Source organism: Geotrypetes seraphini, chromosome 4 (assembly GCF_902459505.1).
Source record: "Geotrypetes seraphini chromosome 4, aGeoSer1.1, whole genome shotgun sequence".
NCBI lineage: Eukaryota > Metazoa > Chordata > Amphibia > Gymnophiona > Dermophiidae > Geotrypetes > Geotrypetes seraphini.
In genome coordinates, this window is record NC_047087.1 from 329,014 (window position 1) to 356,290 (window position 27,277).

Consider the following 27,277-nt stretch of genomic DNA (forward strand, 5'->3'; position numbering starts at 1 on the left):
TGTTTTATTTTACTCAAATAATAAATAGTACCAAATAGTATTTTACTCAAAATAGTACCTGGCGGGCCGTGAGTTTGAGACCACTGTTGTAAGGGGTAGGCAGGTAAGATGAATGCTTGAGGCCTCAAATTAGGAAGACACCAGACTGTTCATTTGAATCCATGAGCACAGGAGCCCAAAAGGGAAGTTGTTCAGCTGCTTTGTTTTGAGTACTTTTATTCCTGTTAGCAGAATCTTTGCTTTTTTGTAACTACTATTCTGTCTTAGTAGAAACAAAGGTTTGGATCAATTTGTATAACCATTGTTTTGTGTTTGCAGAGGATAAATCTAGTTCCCTCTCTTCACTAAGTTTCTTCTGTCCTTTCAGGTCATTGTGGAAAAAGTTTCAGGTTCTCAAATTGTGGATATTGATAAGCGAAAATACTTAGTTCCTTCAGATATTACTGTTGCTCAGTTTATGTGGATTATCAGGAAACGGATCCAGCTACCATCAGAGAAAGCAATCTTCCTGTTTGTAGACAAGACTGTTCCACAGTCCAGGTAAGGATTCTATTGTAGTAATTTTTATTCTTTTCATCCCACCCAAAGCTGGAAAGAATTATACAAAAAGGGTCAAGAAATGTCTTGCCTATCCATTCTAGGTATAAAAGAACTGTGAAAATTTAATGGAATGAGATGAAACTTGCATGGGGGAAGATCTACCTGACACATCAAATTGGGAAATGGGCTCCAAAGAAATACCTTCCCACCCCCCAAAAAAAAAGGCCTAGTCCATTTCTGTTGGAGAAGCAAGTCCTGCTTTTGCAGCATAGAAACTTACATAAGTAAAAAAAACTTAGCAGTTAGGGAATTCCTAATTTCAATTTGTCTAATTCTGTTCTCTACTGTCCTTAGCCCAAAAAGTACCTCCCACATCTACCTCCAACCCATAAACTACACCTACATCTCTCCCCCCCCCCAACTTGTGGGATTCACGGTTCTTATGGCAGCCTATCAAGGAGCGGTGCAGGGACAGCCAGCAGCACGAAAAGCTTGCTCCTGTGTGCCGGCCTGAGTGCACCGCTCGCTACTACCTTTACAAAGGATTTTAGTGAGGGATACACGCTGGACCACCAGGGAAGAGGTACGCAAGGGAGGGAAGGAGGAAGGGTGGCAATTATTAGTGTTGGCTGGGGCAGGAGATGGGAGGGATCCCTCCTGTCCTGACCTACCACTAGACCACCAGAGGTGGAAGAGGAGGGGGACAGGGTGCAGTGCAGAGCATGGCAAGTAGTGAGGGGGGCTGGGTGCAGAGTCTGGCAGGGAAGGGCGTGAGGGAGAGGACACTGGGTGCAGATTCTGGCAGGGCATGGCACTTGAATATTAAGCCCCTGACTTATATTCGAGTCAACCATTTTTCCTCCTTTTTGGGGGGAAAAATGGGGATTTTGATTTATATTTGAGTATATATGGTAATCTCCATTTACATATCATCCATAATGAATATGCTCAAGATGAATTTACAGTTATCTTTCAGTCATATTTGTAGATATCCTGAAAATCTAAATGATTGTGGGGTCCCCAGAACAGATTTGGGAAGTTCTGGAATAAACCATCATGACACAATTTGAAATTTTAATGCTTTAATTGTCTGTGTTTTCCCTTAGACATAAACTAGGTGAGACCCGGAGAACTGTAACATAAGAACATAAGCAGTGCCTCCGCCGGGTCAGACCATAGGTCCATCTAGCCCAGCAGTCCGCTCCCGCGGCGGCCCAAACAGGGCCAAACAGGGCCTGTCAAAATCATCAGAAGGGGCCCCCATGCCACCTTGGTTTCCTGATGAGTCCTATCTTCCCATCGAAGTCCTAGCCCTCCGGTCTTGCACATGCACGACCTGGTTGGGTTTCTATACTTTCTCAGTATCCCACGATCCCTTTATCCCCCAGGAATCTGTCCAGTCTCTGTTTGAATCCCTGTACCGTACTCTGCCCGATCACTTCCTCCGGTAGCGCATTCCAAGTGTAACAATCACTTTTATTTTTAACTCACCCTTTCATGCAGTACAATGGATCTAATCTAATCAGAAGTCTTATATTCCGCTATTTTTCAATTCAGAGCAGATTACAACGAGAAGAACCCTACATTAAGGGGAGCACATATACTTAACCTTTTCCTATCGTGTGTCCCGGATGACGGGACATTCCAAAAATGACATAGACAGTGGATAAACAGTCTGTATGGACTAATAAAGAGCCAGGAACACAAAATATTTGAATTTACAGACTTATGACTTATTTACATTATGTTTACAATAGCCGTAAATGATAACGGTGAATAATACAAAACTTTGCTAAACTAATTACGATTGGAACCAGCGTAACGTAAAATTTATTACGATAGGAAAAGGTTAAAAATGATTGCACAAAGAGATAAAATATCAAGAATAACATTTATAAAAAAGTAGGTCTTTAAAACTTTATGAAAAATAATATAGAAATACAGGTTTCTTATTTCTAAAGTAAGACTGTTCTACATATGAACTGCCTGATAAGAAAACGATCATACCAGCTGACTCTTCCTAATTACTCTAAAAATAGTTGGAAACTGAAGTTTAAAGCTATAGTTACTCTGTGTAGTAGTAAAATTAGTTGGAATACATAAAAGAGATGTTAATTGTATTGGAGCATTACCATGTAAAGCCTTGTGTACTAGACATCATACCTTAAACTTAATCCTATATCTAATAGGTATATACTGTGTAGCGTAAATTTAAACAGATATTTCCTAATTCACTCATATATATATTAAGGAAGGTGATAAGGGTAAACCTTGAAGCACACCTTTGGCTAAGCAATATGGTAGTCTGGCACCAGCCTTGATTTTGTGTTCTAGGAACAACTGACAAAGCCTTGCTGGAAGGGATGGGTGATAACAACCTTATTGTATACTCTGTTGCTTCTAATGGATGCTGTCTGCAAGTTAACCTAGCTTAAGACCTATTTTAGCCTTCTTGTAAGGCATTGTCGTCTACCTACATTAAGAGCCTCCTTTTTAAGAAGTGAATTTCATGGTTAGCAGAGAGCTAGAGCCTTTTCATGTTTAATCTAATCTTACAGCTTGTATTTGTTTTCTTATTTCCTTCTGAAGCCTCACTATGGGACAACTATATGAGAAAGAAAAAGATGAAGATGGATTTTTGTATGTGGCGTACAGTGGAGAGAACACCTTTGGCTTCTGAGTACTTTTGAAAGCTTGTGTATTTTGTAAATATATTGTCCTGTTGGAATACCACATGATCTCTTACGGTACTTATTGTATGGATGCAATTGTAATTGAATTTATTCTATAATATATTAAAAGGTAGTATTCTGCTAAATATGAAAATTACTTCCCTGATTTTATATTTTTGTGCAGGTTCAATTCCATACCTTGTGTTTCTGATGCTTTCCTTTTGTTGAGATACTATAATTTGAAATTGTTGATATTTTGGAGTGACATAGCTGGATAACAAATCAAATGGAAGATTCATAACAGTTTATTTTGCATCATGTTTGAAGTGTCAGTTTCCATGTATTAAAGATGAATTAAATTATTAGAAGGGGCACTACAGTTTAGTAGATTGTTGTAATTATTAACAAACTGTCAATTCTATTAATCTCAACTCTTTTCTGTATCCTGGATCCTAGGAGAATAAAATATTGCCAATAAAAAGCACTCCTGAAATTCCACATAGCTGTGATTGTTTATGCCATAATTCTGGGTGATCACTTCAGCTCACAAACATCTGCAGGGGAATTATTACCTAGCCAACCACTTGCTGAATGAGCAAAGATTTCCCGCTGTCAGCAGTGTATCTTGCAAGGAGAAGCATTTCATTTCAGTTATTAAATATGATATATCCTCTCCTGTCTGTGGTGTTAAGTTCAAATTCTTGACTCTGGTGCTATCTCACTGGATGATTATTCCTTATGGAAAGAATCTCAGCCAGTGCGTAAGGAAAGAGCACAGTCAGCTTGTCAAGACTACACCTTGCAAGTTAGGCTCTTGTCACTTATCTATTATGAAAGTGTTACAAATTCAGGAAAATGTTAGACTAAACTATATGTTGAGGCCTTTCTCTGAACTTTGCTGTAGCGTTGGTTATGATACCTTGAACTGTGATCATTATGATTTGACTTAGCGAAGATTGATTTTCACTTCCTCTAGTTTTGGAGGTAACCTTGAGGGGACTATGTTGTTCTGTGACTGTATTGTAACTAAAAGTGTTGTTCATGTATGCTGTTTTGAACTATTGTGAATGTTTTATTGTTAACCGCTTAGGTATGATTTATATCCTGTCCTCCCAGAAGAACTCAGAACGGGTTAAAAGTTTACATACATAATAAAATATAATGGTATAGAAGAGCATGACAGTACATTTTAGTTCATGACATGATAGGACAATACATAGGGGATCATGATAGTACTCAAAAGCATGGCATTATTTAATAGGATATGACAGGACAAGACCTCATACAGTGATGGGGATGTTATGAGTTTGGTATGACATTGTGGTAATACAGTTTGACAGTACATTATAGTGCCTGACCGTATGAAGCGTGGTGAGGCATCGATTATGATGCATGACAACATATGATATGGCAGACAATACATATAAGAGTATGGCAGGAACATAACAGTACATGGCCTGGTAGGACAATATATAACTATGAATGATGATATATGCTAGGTATGGTAAAGCATGGAATGTCTGGCAAAGTGTGGAAGTGTCAGCAATGACAATACGTAGCATGGCAAGGTAATATGTAACAGCAGATGAGATGTGTTAGGTATGATATGGTGCGGAGCGTGTGACAGGGCATGGTAGTATCAGTGATGATGGATCTTGTGGCATAGACAGTGGTATTGAGACTGGAGTTATTTCATGGAAGATTAGAGGAAGAAATGAGTTTTTATTGCCTTTCTGAAGTTCAGTAGTCCTATTGATCTGATGCACAGTGGTAATTTGTTCTAGAGGGCTGGTAGATATCCCAGAAAAGATCCTACTCGCACTTTCTCAAGGCAGAGGGAGTGTCCTGAAGGTGTGCGTAATCAAGAAAAAGGCGGCATTTATAACGATCCTTAGGGGGTTTAACATGTAATAACTTTCCACATATGATTGCCTCATACATCAGTGGAATTGATGATTCCAGTATGTTGTTAATTGTACCCTATATTGACCTCCAAAAGTTAATTTACCAAAGGACAATAGAACAACAGTTGAGCCAATGCCCCTCTGTCCAGTTGATAATGCCAGCATCTATTAGATTTAGAACTGCCTAACTTGTGCAACCTAACAGGGGTCCAAAAAGATCTATGTAACAGAAAAAACCATGTTTGTCTCATAGATGCTGACGCTGTACATATCATCCTCCAAGTCCAAATTCGTGGCCATCGAGATGCAGAAATATACTGCTTAATCTCAATGCTCCAACTGTCTCTAAGACCATTTTTTGGTTTTTTATTCAAGAAATCAGATATTAATTTATACCACCGGGCAGCCTGCTGCCCTAACGAATCCATCTGGAAGCATAGGCCCTGCAAGCTGTAATAATTTTTTAGATTTTGCCAATCAGGGAACCCCTTCTGAATGGCTTGCTTCAACTGCAACCACTTATAATTTTGAGACTTAGCAATAACAAATGTTTATTGCCTGTGTGAAAAATCAAGCATGTAACATCATCTAGTGCATCCATTGCTTCCAGGAGATCCCAGACTTGCCAATTTTAATCGTGGAGTTTAGCCACAAGGATTGGTAAGTGGATTTCTCTACTGGAACATCTGTTAATTTATTAATAAATTTTAAAGTTTTCTAGCTGTCAAATATAATACTATTGTCCTTAACATATCTGGGTAATCTGATACTCAACATTTGAAACAGTCGCAATGGGGACATCAATTGCCACTCTAAATATAATCAAGCCGGGAGATGTTCCATGAGCTCAGGGAGGATCCAATACATACCCTGACGCAGTATACCTATAGGTATATGATACCTATAAAAATTGGGAAAATTTACTCCACCTGCTGCAGTTGGTATTTGTAAAGATACTAAAGCAGTTTTACCCAGCCAAATAAATTTAGTAAGAATACTATTTCATTTCTTCTAAAAAAGACCCCTAAAAATAAACTGGCAACATACCCATTTGGTAACAAACCACAGGGAAAATCATCATTTTAACCGTCAGAACTCTCCCCCACTAAGACAGATGAAATGGGTTCCATTGCTCACACATTTCTGAGACCTTTAGCAATAAGGATCTTTCATCGTTTCCTCCGTTTTCTATATCCAAATGCCTAAATATTTTATACCCTCTTCCTTCCAAAGAAAAGGGAATGTGTCAATTCTTTTTGACAGTGTCCGTTTAGCGGAAGAACCTCTGATTTACTCCAATTTATTTTATATTCAGAAAATTTTCCAAATCTATCAATCAAATTTAGTAAATGTGGAATGGTACTTTCAGGATTCCTCAAATAAAGCAAAGTATCATCTGCATACACAGAGACTTTATATTCCCAACCTGCATAAGGACTACCCTGTATCTCCTTTACCTGTTGAATAGCCAAAAACAAGGGTTCCAGAACAATATCAAACAACAAAGGAGACAATGGACATCCTTGTCTAACTCCCCTCTCCAGATGAAAACACTCTGAAAAAGTATTATTAATACTAGTGTTTAAGCCCATTACATTAATGGGTGCTAGAGTACATGTCTGTCTGTCTGGTTTTTTTGTCTTTGTCTCTCTCTCCTTGGACACTGTCCGTCTGTGGCCCCCTGCCTGCATTTCTCTGTTGCGCCATGTCTGCCTGTCTCGCTGTGGCCCCTTTCCTATGTCCATAGTGTCCCATCCTATGTCCTTAGTGTCCTCAGTGCCTCCTTCCTATGTCTTTATTGCCCCCAGTGCCTCCGTCCTGTGTCCTTAATGCCACCAGTGCCTCCTTCCTATGTCCCCCTCACTGCCTTCCAGACTTTGTCCCACCCCCACCCTCCGAAGCCTGCTTCCCTCTCACCCCCTTGTGCAAATAACCCATGAGCAGCATGTTTCCATCTCCCCCCCCCCCGCCACACAGCTGACCCCACTGACCCTCCCACCACACTTCCTGGCTACAGCAGCGTCCGCAGCACTCTAAACACGCTGCTTGGCAGCCTTCTACTGCCCTGATTTTCTCTGCCGCGTCTCTGATGTCATTATCAGGGACGCGGCAGAGGAAATCAGGGCAGTAGAAGGCTGCCAAGCAGCGTGTTTAGAATGCTGCGGACGCTGCTGGAGCCGGGAGGTTTGTGGTTGTCTCGGGTGGGAGGGTCGGATGGGAGGGTTAATGGGGGTTTGGGTGCGCCGGGGGGGGGGGGGTGACGACAATGAACTGACTTACACAAAAACAGAACCCTAAGCACGCATGCGCATTCCTACCTGCCAGGGACCTACTGATCACGGAAAACAGAGCACGCAAGTAGGAGTGAGCATGCGCGCTTAGGGTTTTATTATTATAGATACTAGTGTTTAAGCCCGTTACATTAACAGGTGCTAGAATATATGATGTCTGTCTTTATTTATGTCTCTCTCCCTGCTCCTGTCTCTTCTTCCTTTCTTTCTGTCTCTCTCCCTGGCACCCTTTGTCTGTCTCTCTGGTCCCCTGTCTGTCTGTCTCTCTCCCTGGCCTCCTTTGTCTGTTTGTATTTCTTTCTGTCTCTCTCTAGTCATTAAGCCCTTTACATTAACGGGTGCTAGAATATATGTCTGTCTGTCTGTCTTTCTGTCTCTCTCCCTGGCCACCTTTCTGTCTGTCTTTCTGTCCCTCTCCCTGTGTCTTTCTTCCTTTCTTTCTGTCTCCCTCCCTCCCACTGTCTATCATTATTTCCCTCCTTTTCCCTGTGCAGAAGTAGCAGCGGTATTTCCCTTTGCTGCACGATTGATAGAATAATGTACAGGAATTGGGGCTGAGTACAATACATTTGCAACAGTTCTTCTGGAGCAAATTAGATAAAATAAAAAAAGCCAAATACGTACACAGTAATTTAACAAAGCCATGATACTAACCTGAAGTTAAAAGAGGTTAAAAGGAAAAAATAGATTGTCTATTAGTGTAAAATTGGATTAGTATCTCTACATTTGACATTAAGATTATAATGATCTAAAAGTATGAAATTCAAAGTGCTTATCAGTCAATGATGATGCTTTTCACCAGGCAGTGCGTAGAAGTATCCGGTGGAACGTTAAGGTGGCCCAGCTTCGATCAAGTGGAAATACAGAGCGAGTTCCCACAGGCAGAGCTGAGATTGCACTCTAAGCTAAGCAAGTGATAAAATTATTAAGCAGGGTTGTATCTCCCTTGCTGGCCCTTTTCAGAGGGTTGGATAACAGATCAGCTGCGTTAGGGTGATTGCACTGTAAGCTAGACAAATGACAAAGTTAATTTAGAAGGGTTGTATCTCCCTTGATGTCACCTCCAGGTCCCTGTGAAGCAGTAGAAGCATTTTCCCCCACCCCCATTCCCTTCTCTTAAGGTGATCTAGCCTGCTCCGTTCGGCCCCTCCCCCTTCCCTTCCCCCGTTCTAGCCTGCGTTCCTGTAGCTGGAGTCCTGTTCCTTTTCGCCCCCCCCTTCCCTTCCCACGGGCTGGCCTGCTGTGGCCGAAGGGTTTTGTTTAAGTTTAAAAGTGCCGGCGGCGGATCCTCTCACGATCCCCGCCAGCATCGAAAGCCTTCTCCGACGCTGGGGCAGGCTCGTGAGAGGAGCCAACACCGCAGTTTGAGAGGTGGAGAGCAGGGAGTCCAGCGCTGACAGCCAGTTTGACGAAGTGAGGATGGGAAGGGGGAGTCACTGCCGAGACCGCTATGTTAGACAGAGTGAGGGGAAGAGGGGGGAGTCACTGGCGTGTTCCCTGCCTCTGTATTGCAAACGTCGGCTGTGAAGTGCAAGGGAGATGGAGCCGGCAAGACTGCACATCACCTGCAAGAGAGGGACCGTTGTATGCGCGCATGCGCACTCTGCTGACCACGGAACTACAGATCAGGCAACATGGTGGTAGAGTGCGCATGCGCGCTTAGCATTTTATTATATTAGATAGTCTAGCAAAAGGTGAACTATACAAGGTTTGAATTATTTGTATAAATCCGGAACCAATACCAAACCAGTCCATTGCTTGATACATGAAAGTTCACTCCACACACTCAAAGGATCTGCCATGGCTTTTGTTAAATTTAACATGTGAAAAGCCAGCCCGGTATTGTTTGAAGAATGCCTTTAAGCAATGAACCCCGTTGGTGCATACCTATTCTATAAGGGAGAGCCTTGGCCAAGCACAATGCCAATAACTTAGCCAACAATTTCCCATCAACACTGATCAAAGAAATAGACCTGTAATTTGCAACCAACATGGGATCTTCATTTGGCTTTGGTAAAACAATAGTTAGAGATTCTGTCATAGTACCTGAAATGCAACCTTTAGTTAGTAATGCTTGATATAAATTTAAAAGATGAGGCAAAAGGGTAATTTGAAATGATTTATAAAACTCTACAGTGAAACCATCACCACCTGAGGCAAATCCAACTCTAAGGGACTTCAACACTGCTTGAAATTCTTTTGATGTAAGTTACTGCTTCATAATCAGGTGGTTCTTTTGCATTCATACTACAGGCAGGGAGGGGTAGGACATAGCTGCCCCCTTTAGACTATTTGCATCAGGCCCAGCTTTGTCTCTGGCAGCCTTGTCTCTGAAATGGGGGATATTGCACCAGCACAGGAGAAGGAAGAAGATATCAGCAGTAACTCAGGCAAGGACTGTTCTGGTAGCTGCAGTCCCCCCATTCTGTCCCTGCCCCTGAAGGATCCTGTCCATGCAGCACTAGGTCCTATGTGCCAGATGAGCAGAAAAAAAAATGCTAAAAAAGATAGAAGTTTTTGAGTTCTCAGGTAAATGCCAAGTAACTGCGTGGAGTTTTGATCCAATTCCTGAATACTTGTGCTTGTAATTTATTCCAGGCTTCTTGATAACTGCTCGCAGCTGCCTTGTACTCCCAATATGTCTTCAGCGGCTTGTTTCTGTAGGAATATTTAAGCATTTTTTAAAACTCCATTTTTAACAAAATATTATGAATTCTTATTTGGCAGAATTTCTCTTAGCTCAGCATTAGTATCATCAGAGTACACAGCATTTTACAATTATACATCTTAGGAAAAACACCCAAAGTGTACTTTAACAACAATCAAACAGGAGAGTACTAGAGTATAAAACAAAGAATACACTACAGCAGTGTTTAGCATAATGGTTAGGTACTGTCCTCTGGGAATTTCATTTAGGCCTGGATGCACTAAAGATAATCGGTAAAACCAAATGGATCGTTGTTGGCCAATTCTCTGGCTGATTTTGGACAAGCGAGCGATGCACTATCAAGTTTACATGCAAATGAGTTGCAAGAAGGTACAAAACATTTGCATGCAAACCCGCCAGATCAATCGCTCAGTGAGCGATTGATACATGTGCAGAGCACTACAAGCAGTGACAGGGGAAGCAGCCTCTTATCACTGCTGTTAGGGTTATTGTTAAATATGTATAAGAACACACCAGAGTAAATGTTGATGTCTCACTACATTCAGCAGAATCAACAATTTTAAAAAGCTACATGTAGGGAAAAGAAGCATCTAGTTTTCTTCCAAATGTGCAAGGGATGACAGAATCCATCTACCTAACATGTGAGTCCTCCAGATAGAAACAGCTCTTTCAAACTCCCTACCCCACACTAGTGGGCTACTGGAGCAGTCACCAGTAGCTCCTCTTTTACTACTTCATTCTCCTCAAGGTCCCATCCATGTAAACAATTCCCTAAATTGCAATTCTCCAGGAAATGTAAACAAATCCCTAAATTATAATTCTCCTGGACTTGTCCAGTTATCTTTTTTTTTTTTTCTTTTGCAATTCAAAAATCCTAAATTGTATTCTCCTGGAAATGTCCAGCTAGATTCTTTTGTAAACCGCCTAGAACTGCAAGGTACGGGCGGAATAGAAGTCATTAATGTAATGTACTGCGGTAAACCAGTTGCAAATGTCTCCATTCCTGCGGATTTACTTTGGTGACCACAGTTTACTGTGGTAAACGGTCCCCGTGTCAATCTCTAGTGTGCCCAGCACACCCACAAGAGCTGCACCTATAACAACTCCCCCTCCCCCACAAGCCTGGTGATCTAGTGGGCCATCCCTTCTTCCAAACCCCCTCGTCCCTTTTTAGAAGACCAACAGGAGGGGGAGCTCACTCCCGTCAGCAGGCCCACCTTTTCAAAATGGTGGGCCTTCCCCTTCCAGTGCATCCTGGAATGCATTGGGGAAGGACATAAGGCTCTGATTTGCCCAAGTGCCCAATAGGAGGGACCTCAGGCACCCGGGCTAATCAGGCATCTCCCTCCCAGTGCATCCGAGGGTGCATTGGCCCAGGTGCCTAAGGCCCCTCTCCTAGGAGGGGTATTAGGTACCTCGGTCTTAGGCCCCTCCCCAGTATATCCCAGGGTGCACCAGAAAGGGGAAGGCTTGCCATTTTGAAGAGGCAGGCCTGCCCTTGGAAGGAAGTGAGCTCCCCTCCTGCCGGTCTTCTAAAAAGGTATGATGGGGGTTTGGATGGGGTGAGACAGCTCACTCGACCACCAGGCTTGTGTGGTAGGGGGCTGTCAGGGGGTATGTGTGTACTAAGCACACACAACTGCGCCCATTCATGTGTAATAGTTTCCAAGTTTATTAGGTGTTCTATATACCACTTATCAAGGTTTATCTAAGCGGTTTTTACAATCAAGTACTCAAATATTTTCCTTATCTGTCCTGGTGGGCTCGCAATTTAACTAATATACCTGGGGCTATGGAGGACTGAGTGACTTGCCCAGAGTCACAAAAATGCCTGCGGCAGGAGGGAGTGGGTATACCTGCTGCCAATCTTCCACATTGGGGGGGGGTGTCACTAGACTACCAGGCTTTTTGGGGGCTACACGAATCAGGGCTGGTGGCAGGTCGGAGCTGCTTTATTTTCCGGTCAGTGCCTGAGCCAATCAGCGCTCAGGCACTGACAGGAAAGTAAGGCTATGACAGCTCAGAACCTGCCTGTAAATGTCAGCCTCAATTCCGCATCCCAAACTCTGGGCTATCTGGGCTCTGCTGTCTGGTAAGGCCTTGGGGCGACAGACTACAACACTAGCTATCAGGTCATCTAGGCCCTTGCCAAAGAGCATCTGTCCATGAAAAGGAAGTCTGCTTAGCTTAGCTTTAGAGGCAGGGTCATTCGCCCACTGTCTGATCTAGAGTATCCATCAGGCGGAGCTAGCATTGGCTAAGGAGCAAGTCCACTTTATAGTCCTGAGTATTCTTTAACATCACCCCTCCTTCAGTAGGCAGGGATGTTCATTTAGTGACCTGTGTCACCAGTGGATCCACCTTCGGTTGAACAAACAGCTGCTGAAAATCTGGCATCGGATAAAGTTTGGCCTTAGCCACTCATAGGAACCAACTTGATGATATCTAGATATGAGGAAAAGAATGTGGTCAGAGCCACAGAGCTGCTCCAAACTGCACACTGGGACGAGGAAGCTGGAAGCGAGGCAGAAATAATTTATTTAACTTATTTATATAAAGCCTATCAATGGATGTTGTCTAAGTGGTTACTTTCAGGTACTCAAGCATTTTTCCCTATCTGTCCCTACGGGCTCACACTCTTATCTAACGTACCTGTGGCAATGGAGGATTAAGTGACTTTCCCAGGGTCACAAGAACAGCACAGGGCTTGAACCCACCACTTGAGGGGACTGAGGCTGTAGCTCTAACCACTAAGCCACTCCTTCGCAAGCTTTGAACAGCTGGGGCACAGTGGTGTCTTTCCCCTGATCCAGGCCACAACTGCCTCTTGACCTCTGTTCTCATGCAAAGAAGCGGACTCTACCAGAGAAACTTCATCTTGGGACAAAAGTGGCATGCAATCGGACTTTCCATCCTCCCAGTCTGAACCTCCTGGTCCACACCAATTTTACCCATAGGCTATAATAACCTTACTCACTGCCATGCGGTGCCTGCCTGCCTCAGCACAGGGTTTTAGCTGGAACAAATGGAGAAGAACTCTGCTTCACAGATTTGCTGGAGGAACCTGGTCTTCAGGCTACCAGTTGGACCTAAGTTGAACTGAGCCTCAACCCCTAGGAAATCTCACCACAAAGGGGGGGGGGAAGACCACACAGCTGGTCCACTGTTAATCCCAGCCAAGTTGGGAAGGAGCCAAACAGCCTGCGCTCTAGCTGCATAAATCAGGGATGTGAGCAGCTACACAGGGGATGGCTCCTGAGCTCACTAACTGGCAAGCCAGGTGTACCCAAGAACTGATCCTGTCACGCGGGTCTGCCTTTTCTCCCAGGCAGAGGTCCTAACAAGTGGGAACCTCTGGGCACCGAGCCTCCAAACAGAGAATAAGACCCCAAAATAATAAAACTGCAGATCAGATCAGAAGCACCACTGAGCATCTTGCTTGCAGAAAACAAACTGAGAAGGCAGGAGCAGCTCCCTGGGAAGGAGGCGGAGTTGAAAACATGATTGACAGTTTTATGCAAGCAACTTGCGAGTTGAGATACAGAACCCTATTATTTCAGGACCACTAGACACATTGCACTAGAACAACCATTTCTTTTCACTTTGTTTTACCCTTTAAGTAACACCAATGCACACAACCAACAAGGTACACACAGATGGAAAGAGACCAGCATGAAAGTGACATAATAGAGATGAGAGGTTTATATCTTGAGAATGAAAATGAGCTAGAGGCAGAAGAGAAATTCTGAATTTTTGAGGGATTACATGAGCCAATCAGAGCAAAAGATCATCCTTACCTGAGCGACTGTGGCAGGTCATCATCTGTCATAGAGGCTACCAACTTCTTAAATAGAAGAAAAAGCTCTGCTTTACAGATTTGGGACCTACAAAGAAACAAACATGGAAGAACTTGCTTGAATTATTGTTTTGTTAAGTGTAGAAACCTCTCTCTCCTAGGCAGTGGTGTACCTGGTTTGGGTGGGAACCTGGGACAGAGCACCCCCTCCTCTGACTGGAACATCCCCTTCTTCCAGGCATTGGGAAGGTGCGTGGATTGGTTACTGGGTTGCAGGATGCCAGCTCTGCTGGACCTCACCCCAGAAAAGGAAGCTAACACGAGGGGGCGGGGGCTGGCAGAGCTGACAAACCCATGACCGCTCCAGCACTCCCGAGCTCCCTCCTTGCCCTTGGTACGCCACTGTTCCTAGGCTGGTGTTTGGTTCCTTCCCATGGCTTACAGTAGCTCTTTCTACCAGCCTCACTATCTGTTCTGGACTTCTACACAGAACTGCCATTGCAGCCAACTTTCCTGGGCCCCTTACTCTACAGTTAACCAGCATTTCTGTCATCTGTGCTGATCTCTCTATCCTTTCATCTGTCTCTCTTCTGGCTCTACTAATCCAAAGCTGCTGCTGTAGTCATTTCTACTACCTACCTCTACCCTTTCTACAACCACGTCTCCTCCCCTACCCCATCCCCATACATCAGCTACCATCATCTCTTACAGAGAAAATGAGGGCAGCAAAAGACCAAATGACCTATCCAGTCAGCCATCTATTTTCCTCTCCCTTAGAGATCTAATGTACTTGTCCCAAACCTTTTTGAATTCAGATACAGTTTTTGTCTCTACCTACTCCATCCGGAGGCAGTTCCATGAATTCACCAGGCTACTCCTGAATCTTTCCCCTTTCACCTCCATCCTATATATACCCTCATTTCAGAGTTTCCTTTCAGTTGTCTCCTACATATTTCTGACCGAGACATTTAACTACCTCTGTGGCATATCTCTCCCGATGATGCGCCCGCATTTGGAGTACTGCGTCCAATATTGGTCGCCGTACCTTAAGAAGGATATGGCGTTAGTCGAGAGGGTTCAGAGGAGAGCGACACGTCTGATAAAAGGTATGGAAAACCTGTCATATTCTGAGAGATTGGAAAAGCTGGGTCTCTTTTCCCTGGAGAAGAGGAGACTTAGAGGAGATATGATAGAGACTTATAGGATCATGAAGGGCATAGAGAGAGTAAAGAGGGACAGATTCTTCAAACTTTCGAATAATAAAAGAACAAGAGGGTACTCGGAAAAGTTGGTAGGAAACAGATTCAAAACGAATACTAGGAAGTTCTTTTTTACCCAACGGGTGGTGGACACCTGGAATGCGCTTCCAGAGAACGTAATAGAGCAGAGTACGGTACTGGGGTTCAAGAAAGGATTGGACAAATTCCTACTGGAAAAGGGGATAGAGGGGTATAGATAGAAGATTACTGCACAGGTCCTGGACATGTTGGGCCACCGCGTGAGCGGACTTCTGGGCACGATGGACCTCGGGTCTGACCCAGCAGAGGCATTTCTTATGTTCTTCCACAGTATACAATATTATGATCTTTACCTCTATCCCCATATACTTTACAACTAAGACCATTGACCATTTTAGTAGCCACCCTCTGGACAGACTGCATCTTGGTTTATACCTTTTGGAAGGTGCAGTCTTCAGAATTATTATTTATTTAAAATATTTATATTTCACCTATTAAACTTTCTGGGCCAGTGGACTTCATTCCAAGGCCTGAGAACAAATGGCGACCTGTGCTGCAGTTCGGAGTTCCACCCCTCCCCCCAGGATCTAACATTTCTCCTTCATGGTACCTGCTTGTGCACACTTTGGGACACCAGCAAAGTAAGTGAGGTAAACACACTGCCTTTGGGAGCCTGGAAAACTTTCTCTCTGCTACTGCTTCCTGTGCCCCCAGAGGCAGGAAGCAGTAGCAGAGAGAAAGCTTCTAGGCCGCCAAAGGCAGCATGTTTACTTCACTCATGCTGCCAGCACCCTGAAGAGTGCAAGAGCAGCTGCCAGGAAAGAAAAGGGTGAGGAATTACCAGATCCTGTGGAGAGGAGTAACGCAGAGGGGTGGTTATTAGAGAAATGCTGGACCACAAGGTTATGGAGGAAAAAAGAAAGATGCCAGACCTCCAGGGGAAGGAAGGGGAGGACAGAGATGCCAGAACACAGTAGGGAGGAGGAGGGAAGGGGAGATACAAAGCCACAAGAAGGGAGAAAGGACTACTGAAGGGGAGAGAGATGCTAGACCAGGGGTCAGCAACCTGCAGCTCTTCTGCCATGTGGCTGTGGCTTTCCAAGACCCAACCTTCTAATCTCCCTCCAAAGCCTACAATTCGTGTTCTCCCCCCCTCCCCCAGGTCTACCAAGGTACCTAGTGGTCCAGCGGGGATCTTCGTGGCAGGAGCACATCCCTCTCGCTCCTGCATCCTCATGGCTGCCTTCTAAACTGGCTGCTGCGATCTCATGATAGCTTGCAGTACTACAGAAAATGCTATGAGCAGCCGCAAAAGATCACAGCAGTCATTTTAGAAGGCAGCTGTGTGGAAGCAGGAGCGAGAGGGCCATGCTCATGCTACAAAGACTCCCCACTGGACCACCAGGTACCACGGTAGGCCCAGGGGGGGGGGGTGGATGGAGATTAAAGGATCGGGGCCTGGAGAACGGAGAGAACCTTGGCTGTGGGTTGGGAAGAGATTGTGTACAAATATATTAGAATATGAAGTTCAGGCGAAGCTTTTAGCTGTACATTTTAAAGAAAGTGGATATCCAGCTAAAGCTATTAGGAAGGCATACTTAAGAGCTAAATATGCAAATCGTGCCCTTTTGATTCAAGAAAACCAGATTGGACAAGAGGAAGATCTTATTTGTGTACTACCTTTATCAGATTTGAGTGGTTCTTTTTTTAATATTCTTAACAGACACTAGGGAGTACTTCAATTAAATCCATTATTTCAGTCACCTCCTATTGTATCCTATAAAAGGGGAAGAATGATAGGTGAAATACTGGCACTGCATAAATTTGAAATCAAAAGTGATGATCATGACACTGTGGACAGTGTCAATGGTGTGCTTAAACTATAGCGGGCCCCTTCTGGATAGACCCTAGGTCAAAGAAAACCTATTATGCTAACTCCTCTACTTCATGCTCTAGTACGTCTGTGGTATATCTAATAAAATACCCCTGTAGTCTCCTTTATGTGGGACGTTCAAGCAGAAAGGTATCGGTTCGGCGACAGAGCACAAGTCTAAGATTAATACAGGAAGTATAGAAGCACCTCTAGTTCAACACTGGCAGGATAAAAAAACATAGGATAGTGGACCTACCTGCTCATAAGCTCGTCTCACCTACCACCTACAGCCATTTTAGCCACTTTATATTTTGTACTATAACTGCTCTTAAGTTTTATTCAAGTTTAATTGTTTTATCTGTCTTGGTTAGTATTGTTTTATTTGGTTTAAGACTACTACCTCCTCTGCTTCTCTCTGTTTGTTCTTTATACGTTTCTCTCACCTCTATACTCATTATCAATTACCTGATTTACCATCCCCACCCGTCCCTGCGAGGAATCCCCTCTGTCCCCGCCCGTCCCTATAAACTTCTGAAATAGTTATTTCATTTAATTATGCTACTGAATTAAAGGCTCTGGTAGAGACCCATTTACAAATAAGCAAAGACACTTTATTAATTTGGAAATTTTAATTGGGAACAATACATACTTTGTACACAGGTTTCTACCAGAGCCTCTAATGTAAATATAAAATATAAATACTCAGCTGATGAGAACCCCCAAGCTGTCAGCTGAGGACTTCCTTTGCAGTTAGCCGGGGGTCCCTTTTGCCAAGCTTGGCAGGCAGCAATAGTGTCCCTGAGTCACAAATGCTGGCACCTCAGGGGCTCATGGATGTTGTCTCCCAAGTTTGATAAAAGGTATGGAAAACCTTTCATAAGCTGAAAGATTAGAGAGACTGGGGCTTTTTTCGCTGGAGAAGCGGAGACTTAGAGGGGATATGATAGAGACTTATAAGATCACGAAGGGCATAAAGAAAGTGGAGAGGGACAGATTCTTCAAACTTTCGACAACTACAAGCACGAGAGGGCATTCCGAAAAATTAAAAGGGGACTGATTCAGAACCATTGCTAGGAAGTTCTTCTTCACCTAACGGATGGTGGACACCTGGAACGCGCTTCCAAAGGGAAGGATAGGATACGGTATTGGAGTTCAAGAAAGGATTGTACAATTTTCTGAAGGAAAAGGGGATAGAAGGGTATAGATAGAGAGCTAGTATACAGGTCCTGACCTGTTGGGCCGCCGCGTGAGCGGACTGATGGGCATGATGGACCTCAGGTCTAACCTAGCAGAGGCACAGCTTATGTTCTTATGTTCTGTGTCCAAAAACACATTCCCTCCCCCACCTCAGCATCTCTTTCCCTCCCTTCCTCTCTCCCAAGTTCATGCCTTTTGTGTCCAAAAACGCATTCCCTCCCCCACCTCAGCATCTCTTTCCCTCCCTTCCTCTCTCCCAAGTTCATGCCTTCTGTGTCCAAAAACGCATTCCCTCCCCACCTCAGCATTTCTTTCCCTCCCTTCCTCTCTCCCAAGTTCATGCCTTTTGTGTCCAAAAATACATTCCCTCCCCACCTCAGCATCTCTTTCCCTCCCTTCCTCTTTCCCAAGCTCATGCCTTGTAGCCAAAAATGCACTCCCTCCCCCCCTTTTGTGTTCCGTGTTTGTCTCCCAGCTCTCATCTGCAAGCAAATTTCCTTAGCAACTTTCTCAGCCAAATGGAGCTCGAGCTACGAGGCTCATCTTCTATTTTCTGTCTGCCCTGCCGCAGCATACATAGCCGACTGGAAGTCTTCCCCGATGTCAGCGCTGACGTCAGAGGGACGGCTTTGCTTAAACCCTTACTCTGACGTCAGCGCTGACATCAGGGATGACTTCCGGTCAGCTATGTGTGCTGCGGCAGGGCAAGTAGGAAAAAGAATATGAGCCTCACGGCTCGAGTTGTATGGAACCCCACAGGATCCCCGCAACCTTAAGTGTCCCCATGGGATCCCCGTGACCCTAGGGGGCATCCCCACGGGATCCCTGTGACCCGAAGGGGGAACCCGTGGGATTCCCGTCCCCGTTCAGCTCTCTATTCTAATGTTGATGATTTTTTTCTTTAAAGTAGTGTGCTAGATCTTAAGCAGTAATTGTAATATCAGAATTGGTATTTCTTTGGGGTTTAAACGTAGTTAATGATTTTAATATTGAGAATTACATGGCAGAGTTTTTTGCCTTTCCAATTCATGTCTTATAGTACTCTTTCTTTGCTGCGTTTATTTTAATCTTATAGTGGTTTGCTTGTTCCTGATATTTTGATAAATTCGAAGGTGTCTTAGTCTGACTATTTTCGTTTGAGAGCACGCAACTGATTTTTAATTAATGTTAACTCAGCGGTATACCAAGGGTTCTTTTGTTTTTTAACCAAAATCAATTTTGTTATGGTAGGAGCCAATTCGTTCATCAAATCTAGGCAAAGATTATTCCACTTGGATAATTGGTCTTTGAGCGACAAGTTATCAATGTCGTTAATGTTCAACTTAATAAATGAGGCGACTGACGAGTCATCTAGATTAGAGTAGTCGCGAACAGATATTAATTTGGGTGACCCTGAAACTGAATAAGATGATTGAAAATATTTTATTATTATTAGATTATGATCAGACTAGGGTACAGAATAGATTTTTGGTACCGAAAAGTTTTGTATTAATTGAACACACACATACAATATTTATTCTATATGTGTGTTCATCTCACTTAATGACCTAGGGGCAGGAATGACGTTACCTATCTTGAAAAGCAAAGTTTTTGCAATTAATTTACTGACTTTAGGAGCAATAACACTGGCCTTTGGTTCACCCTGGAACCTGGCCAGTTCCTTGAGTGTCTAAACGCGGATGTTTAGGCCATAAAATGCCAGTTATTGATTAATCAGCTAATTATCCTACTTGGATAAGGTATAAAAGGGAGCAAGTGACAGTTAAACTTTGGAGATATTTATGTGTGGACGTCCAAAGGGGTGATTGGCCCATTGAAAGCTCTCTTATCTTTGACTGCAACTTGGTTCTTTCCAGTCATTGGCATAGATGATGGGTACCTCTGCTTCAACGGTGATGTATATTTACTTTATGTTTAACTTGTGTATATTTGCATGAACTTTTTGTTAGACTGATGTATATGGAATTAAAGCTTGCTCTCTGCATAATATTGTGTCTTGTATTATCTGGTACAAAGATACCCAAAAGAACACCACAAAGCAAAACAGTAATTCACCCTGAAATTAAGAGGGTGAGATCCTGGAGTACTATAGTGTCAGGATCACGGCGAAGCTTATAATGGCAAGCTCTAGCCACAAAAGAAGAGGCGGTAGTCACCCAAAGGCCCTCTGCCACTGAATCAAAAAAGGCAAGGACAAAGTCCAGCCGATGGGCCTTCAGGAAGACACCTCCATCACTCGGAAGAGAAGTGCACTTAGTCACTTGAGCCGAGGAATCAACCCTTAGGGCGCAAAACACTGATTAAAAGCGTCAGCCATGGGATAGAGATGGGACACGGCCCAAGCACATTTTAAGGGACTCTCAGAAGCTATCCAGATATCTGCGAGCATTTTTGCAATAGACGGGTAGTCCAGAAAGGATGCAGAGTGTGGTCTCTTGCTATCCATCAATGAGCAATCTGCAGCAGAAAGACTTACTTCCAGCTGTAATTCCCTGAGGGACTCAAATATCAAATCAACCAAGTTTGCGGGTTTAAAAAATATCAGTACCTCAGGATCCTTCTCCAGATCAGGAAGACCTCCCGGATACTGGTTCTGGAAATTAGCGAGAGTACCAACATTCCCTGCTGGAGTAGTACCAGCTTGAATAATTAAAGACATGGTCAAGGCATTCAGAGAATACGGGTCAACCACAGCGCAACTGAGGAAGACATGATGGGATCCCCAGTACTGATGCAAGAGCTGGGAGAGGTGCAGAAGACACCATTTTCTTAGCTAATTTCAAGAAAGCCTGGGGTAGGCATGTGGGATCTCTTAGAGAGAGGAAGAGATGATGGTTACTGCGGATGGGCAGACTGGATGGGCCATTTGGCCTTTATCTGCCATAATGTTTCTATGTAAATAAGTCTGATATAGCATATTAATAAAATCAGGTGAAAAACCATCCTCTGGGACATGAATCCCTTAGAAGACTTGTGGGCTTTGGACAAATCACTGCTGTGCTTCGTGGGGGCCGCAGACGTGCTCTACTCGGGGACCACTTTTGACTTTTTCAAGTGCCCCTGGGTGTGCTGGGCTGCAGGACCATCATCTGAGGTCGAGGGAAACTGGGCCGATGAAATTTCATCCCCCTCTTGTGCTGCAGCACATGTGGAACACAGCCGCTCACCAGCCAGCCATCCATCCATCCCACCACAAATGGGGCATGAATCTGAACAATCCTGCCCTGGGGAGTCCGAGTAGTTATCTTTCAAAAAAGATGCTTGGAAGGTTAAAAAATAATCTTAAATTCAAATCAGGAAAAAAATCCAAGATGGCCCCTGTGCAATTTTCAAAACAAAACAGCCTGGAAAAAACACAGGAATCCCCAAAACACAGCAATTTCAGGATTTTAGGGGAGAAGGGGGACTAGGGCTCACTTCCAAACTGCCCAAAACCCACTATTGGAGATCCCCAAAAATCTCTGATACAGCCTGTCAGTTCATTACTTACTGTGCCACATGACGCTGAAAGACTGCAGGAAAAGTAGCTGGAACAAGTCTGTGCACTGGATTCCTCTGACTGCCCCCACCCCCAGGCTGAAAACAATGGCCAGAGACCACCACCAGACCAGTGCCAAAGCGAATATGCAGAGGAACCCAGTAGGCTCTAATCCCAGTTGCACCTCCATGGAGTCACGCAGCCTGTGCCCACCCACAAGTGGACTAACCTGGGGTGAGCTAGCTCCCAAGGGACGGATCCCTGAACCCTTGAACAAAGGAGCAGGCTGTCCAGGCAGTCAACCCCCCTGGAAGCAGACTTCCCAAAGGTCTGTGATCTCCCACAGTCCAAGACGACCCATGCAGGGAACATTGAAGCACTGTGGCAAACGCCACAAAAATGCACAAATACTGATATTAAAAATAAACATGATCTTGGGTTGTGGAATCAGGATTCCCATGTTAGTGTATTTTTACCATTGGTTGGGAACTTAGCTTTCCCTCCGGGGGTGGGCCCGTCCATTTTTGGTGGCTGGCGGAGTGGAGCAGTTATGGCATGTTCTGCAGGCTGATGGGACCCTTCTTTCTTGTGATGCTTTGGAGAGGAAGGGGGTTCCGGGGCTTGGCCTTCCTTTTGCTTATTGTTAACTAAGGCATTATGTGGGCTCTCTCCCGGGGGGCTCCCTGGGCGAGGACTTTGGGATTCGTCTCTGTGCTTTTTTGACAGCTGAGCAAGACACTAGGGTCTCGATTTCATATTTTCATAGCCAGATTATGGCCCTTCGCCCGCCTAGGGTTTTTCCCGGGGTTTTGGATGCTTGGAAGCGTGATTTGGGCAGGGACTTGGGGGGCACTTTTTTGTTAAAGGTGTTGAAAAGTACAGCTAGATTGGTCTATAGTGCTGAATTGCAAGAATGTCACTATCGCACAGTCCTGTGGGCTTATGTTTCCCAAAGTCTGGCGTACTATATGGGCTGTACTGACTCTCAACTCTGTGTTTGTTGTTCTGTGGAGGTTAACTCTTACTTTCATGGTATTTGGAGTTGTGTGGGGATTCAGGCCTTTTGTAAGGCGCTGGCTTCCTTCTTACATGACCTATTGCAGGTTCCCGTGCCTGTTCTAGTGCTTCCTATGTTATTTGCTCATTTTTCTATCTTCTCTGTGTACACTTCTTCAGAAAAACTGTTTCTTAGTAAGTGTTTCATTCTGGGGAAGAAATGTATCTTATGTTGTTGGCTCTCTCCTGAGCCCCCTTCCTTTTGGCTTTGGCGGAATCGACTTCATGAACTTATGGGCTGGGAGGCCCATTTGGCATGTTCTTCTCGTCGCCGGAGCAGAGACTTTGTCAATACTTGGACTCCATACTTGAACATTTTGTCCCCTGCGAGTCGTAGCCATATCCTGAATAGACTCCAGATGTAATGGCATATCTCTATTTGACGTTTCTCCTCCCCCTGTTTGGGTGTTGGGGTATATTTTTCTTGGAGGGGAAGGGGGGAGGGTGGGGTTCTGTCTGGGGGGGGGTTGGGATATTGATCTGGATCGTGGAGGACATCAGAGTCCAGTCCTCCGTGGTAGTTGGTTGTTATTGTAAACCTTGTTTTCTGCTATGGTTATACCTGCCGATGTCATTGCTCAATAAAAAGATTTACACATAAAAATAAACATGAGATGCTCCCTCTGTCTGGTTTATAGGTTAAAACTGATTCTCTGAGAGGCTGAGATAAGAGGGGAGGTGCTGTAGACTCTGAATATTTATGTCTCCCTATAGGTTCTCAACTCACTTGTCCAGGAATAGAGTGGGATTGTACAAGAAGTGTCTGTTATAAACATCTCCCCTACCTGGCTCGTGGTGTTCCAATTACTTTCTTTGTTGCTCCCTGCCTGTAGCCATTGGCTGTGACATCCAGTGAATGTTCAGGGACAGCACTCCAGCTTATAGCTATAAAACAAAAGAACTAGCTAAAAGAAAAAGTAATTTAAAGGAAAGCACAAACTTATTCCATATCATGCCATACAATTTCTTATAACCCACAAATTTCAACAAGGATTAATTGCAGTTTATAATAAGATTCCTAGATGTACATTGTAGTTACAGTAGGGAGACCTAAACTTTAAATAAATGAGGATCTGGAGAATTACAGAGAGAAGAGATATGTCTTTTAACACTTTTCTGAATTGACAGCAAGAAGAAAGTTGCTACTCAAAGGTAGACTCAAATAAGTTTTTGAGGTGAAGGAAAGGTCAACTTAAAGCGTTGTGTTGTTCTTGAACTAGAGAAGGAACTTGTGACTTTAATGTCAGATACTAATCCATTAGAATTCTCTCCATGTAGACCAGGGATCTCAAAGTCCCTCCTTGAGGACCACAATCCAGTCGGGTTTTCAGGATTTCCCCAATGAATATGCATGAAATATATGTGCATGCACTGCTTTCAATGCATATTCATTGGGGAAATCCTGAAAACCCAACTGGATTGCGGCCCTCAAGGAGGGACTTTGAGATCCCTGATGTAGACCATACAAGCAATCTTAGGCTCCATGGTGAGACCTCATCTGGAATATTGTGTTCAGTTTTGGAGGCCACATTATCAAAAGGATGTGCTGAGAATGGAGTCGGTTCAGCGAATGGCCACTAGGATGGTCTCAGGCCTCAAGGATCTCCCATATGAAGAACATCTAGGTAAGTTGCAGCTATACTCTCTCAAGGAACGCAGAGAGAGGGGAGACATGATAGAGACATTCAAATACGTTATTGGCCGTATTGAGGTAGAAGACATCTTTTTCCTTACAGGACCTACGGCAACAAGAGGGCATCCGTTAAAAATCAAGGGTGGGAGGTTTCATGGTGACACTAGGAAGTATTTCTTCACCGAAAGGGTGGTTGATCGTTGGAATAATCAGGTAATTGAGGCCAGCAACGTACTCGATTTTAAGAAAAAATGGGATAAGCATGTGGGTTCACTTCGAGGAAGTGCTTAGGGGGGAGGGTTCTTAGAGTGGGCAGACTTGTTGGGCCGATGGCCCTTTTCTGCCATCATATTCTATGTTTCTATGTTGATCTTCTCAAGAGTCCGTATGTATGTGATCAAATCTTTTCCTGCAAACTGGACTTGCAGTTTTGAACACCTCCCACATGGAGGTGGAGCCCAGTGACCCCTTTCAGTTATGTCCCAAAGCAATCAAGCTCTATAGGCAGGGATCTCCAAACGTTTTGCCACGAGGGCCACATTGGGTACTTCACACTTTTCAGCGGGCCATAGTAAAAAAAAAAAGAAAAAAAAAAAAAGAAAGATAAATAACTCTAGATTTGAGTTTTATTGAAAGCAGAAAATGTTGTAAACTAATTTCAGAGTATGTGAGATTAAATTATCGTATATTAATGATAACGAACACTACCAGCAAATTCTCATACTTTCATCGCAAATTATAAAAAATACATTAATATGACTGAGGAACTGTTTTTGTGTTTTTTAAATCTTATTAAAAACTGAGGTTCAAATTTTGAAATGCTAATTACAAGTACATTACATTACATTAGTGATTTCTATTCCACCTTTGCCTTGCGGTTCAAGGCGGATTACATAAGAATTGTTATAATATTAAGAAGTACATATTGTTAAGATATTAAGAAGTACTTAAGGAATAGTTTGAACATTTTCAATTTGCTAAGGAGTAGTTGGTAATTGCAGGAGGAGTTTGGAACATGTTTGGTTGTATTATATTGGTTTTATGTATTTTTTGAAGAATAGGGTTTTTGTTTCTTTTTTGAAGGTTTTGTAGTCTGTGGTCGAAGTCAGCAGATTGGAAGTAGCGACTTCAAGTGTTCATCAGATAAATTTGTCCTGTATTTTGACTTGATATATTTCATTCAGGAAAGTTTGTTTGCAAAGATACGTTATCCCAATAATGGAGATAAATTTACAAATTTTTTCAAATTTGGAAAGAGCTCAGAGTTCAAAAATGTATAAAAATCGATCACGTTTCCTTCCTTGTATTTATCTTGAATATGTTCATTGACCTGAAGTTCAATACTTTCCATTTGAATTTGACTTATAATTAGCGACATTAGCAACATCACAGTCAAATGGATTTTGAAACGATCTAATTTAATTAGCATTGGCATCCAAATCAGCAAATCGCTTCTGAAATTGTTGTATAAGATCTCAATAATTAAATTTGCGAACAAGAAAGGAAATTCAGCTTCATCCTTTTTATGCAATTCTGCACAGTATGGCAAATGAGCAAAGTTACAATCTTTTACCTAGCCTTCCAGAAGTATCAACTTTGCACTGAATGCCTTGATATCCTATATAATAAAACCCTAGCCGTGCATGCGCACTCCTACTTGCGTGTTCCATTTTCCCTGATCCGTGAGATGTAGGTCCGTGGCTGCAGGAGTGCACATGTGCGAGTCCCCAGCCCCTACCTACACTCGCAGGACTGGCCGCCAGCACTGGACTCCCTGCTCTCCACACGATCGGTAAGGCTCACTTACCCCCTTGCCGCCCCCCCTTCCCTTCCCGCGAACCTGCGACTCCAGCAGCATCTGCAGAACTCTACACACGCTGCTTCGGGGCCTTATACTGCCCTGATTTACTCTGGCACGTCCCTGATGACATCATCAGAGACGAAGCAGAGCAAATCAGGGCAGTAGAAGGCCCCAAAGCAGCGTGTGTAGAGTGCTGCTGATGCTGCTGGAGACACAGGTTTGTCGGGTCCGCAGGAAGGGAAGGGGGGGGGGGGCGGAAAGTGACTATGGTTATATAGGTTTCAGGTACTCCCTTTATTGTTATCTCATACTCACAATATCCAACTTACCAGAGGCCTACAACGTTATGTTTGGCAATGTAAAAGACCTCGTATGACTTTTTCTAGGCTGTGTTTACCCAGGGAAAGGGGGGGTATGGGATGTTAAATGTTCGATGATATGCACTGGCCTGTCAGATGCGACACATTAATGACTGGTTTAGAGGCACATCTTGTTACACTGCCACTCAGAGTTAGTGTAGTTACCTCCTTATCATATTAGTTTTTTATTACATGTTTCTACTCCAGCTTTCCGTCGAGTGGTGGCACAATATCCTATTTTTGCCTCTGCAAGACGGACGTGGCACTGGGTTTGTAATTGTCTGAAATTATCATCTGTATCTTCTCCCTACCTGTCGATTCAAGGCAATTGTAACTTCTTGCCTGGACTACGCAATATAACCTTTCAGCGATGGGCTGATACAATATTTATTTCACCCCCTCCGAAATGTCAGAGGTGATAAGTGGAGTGCCACAGGGCTCCGTCCTGGGCCCGATCTTGTTCAACATCTATATAAGAGATTTGACAGAAGGGCTCCGAGGTAGAATAACATTATTCGCCGATGATGCCAAACTAAGCAATGTAGTGAGCAAAAGCACAACAGACAAAAATTCAATGGCAGACGATATGATGCATGACCTACTTCTACTGGAGCGCTGGTCTAGGTCCTGGCAACTCAGTTTCAATGCCAAAAAATGCAAAGTCATGCACCTGGGGAGCCGAAATCCATGCAAGGTTTACACCCTAAATGGCGAGATCCTGACAAGAACTGAAGCAGAAAGAGACTTAGGGGTGATTGTCAGGGAAGACTT

General features: G+C 43.7%; 2 protein-coding genes across 6 annotated transcripts in view; one reads left to right on the forward strand and one right to left on the reverse strand.

The window, feature by feature from the left end:
• GABARAPL2 (GABA type A receptor associated protein like 2) overlaps positions 1 to 3,710 on the forward strand; it is a 105,982-nt gene extending 102,272 nt beyond the window's left edge. For both annotated transcript variants that reach the window (XM_033941483.1, XM_033941482.1), the window contains exons 3-4: positions 368 to 540; positions 3,130 to 3,710. In XM_033941483.1, the coding sequence (XP_033797374.1) occupies positions 368 to 540; positions 3,130 to 3,220 (264 nt within the window). In that variant the 3' untranslated portion in view covers positions 3,221 to 3,710. The remainder of the gene's footprint in view (positions 1 to 367; positions 541 to 3,129) is intronic.
• Positions 3,711 to 9,501: 5,791 nt separating this feature from the next.
• ADAT1 (adenosine deaminase tRNA specific 1) overlaps positions 9,502 to 27,277 on the reverse strand; it is a 47,162-nt gene continuing 29,386 nt past the window's right edge. For 3 of the 4 annotated variants that reach the window (XM_033943799.1, XM_033943798.1, XM_033943795.1), the window contains 3 exons: positions 23,499 to 23,598; positions 13,873 to 13,959; positions 9,502 to 10,065 (listed from right to left, as the gene is read on the reverse strand). In XM_033943799.1, the coding sequence (XP_033799690.1) occupies positions 9,933 to 10,065; positions 13,873 to 13,959; positions 23,499 to 23,598 (320 nt within the window). In that variant the 3' untranslated portion in view covers positions 9,502 to 9,932. Of the gene's footprint in view, positions 10,066 to 11,618; positions 12,521 to 13,872; positions 13,960 to 23,498; positions 23,599 to 27,277 lie in introns of those variants that run through there. The other variant, XM_033943797.1, reaches the window with a different exon arrangement.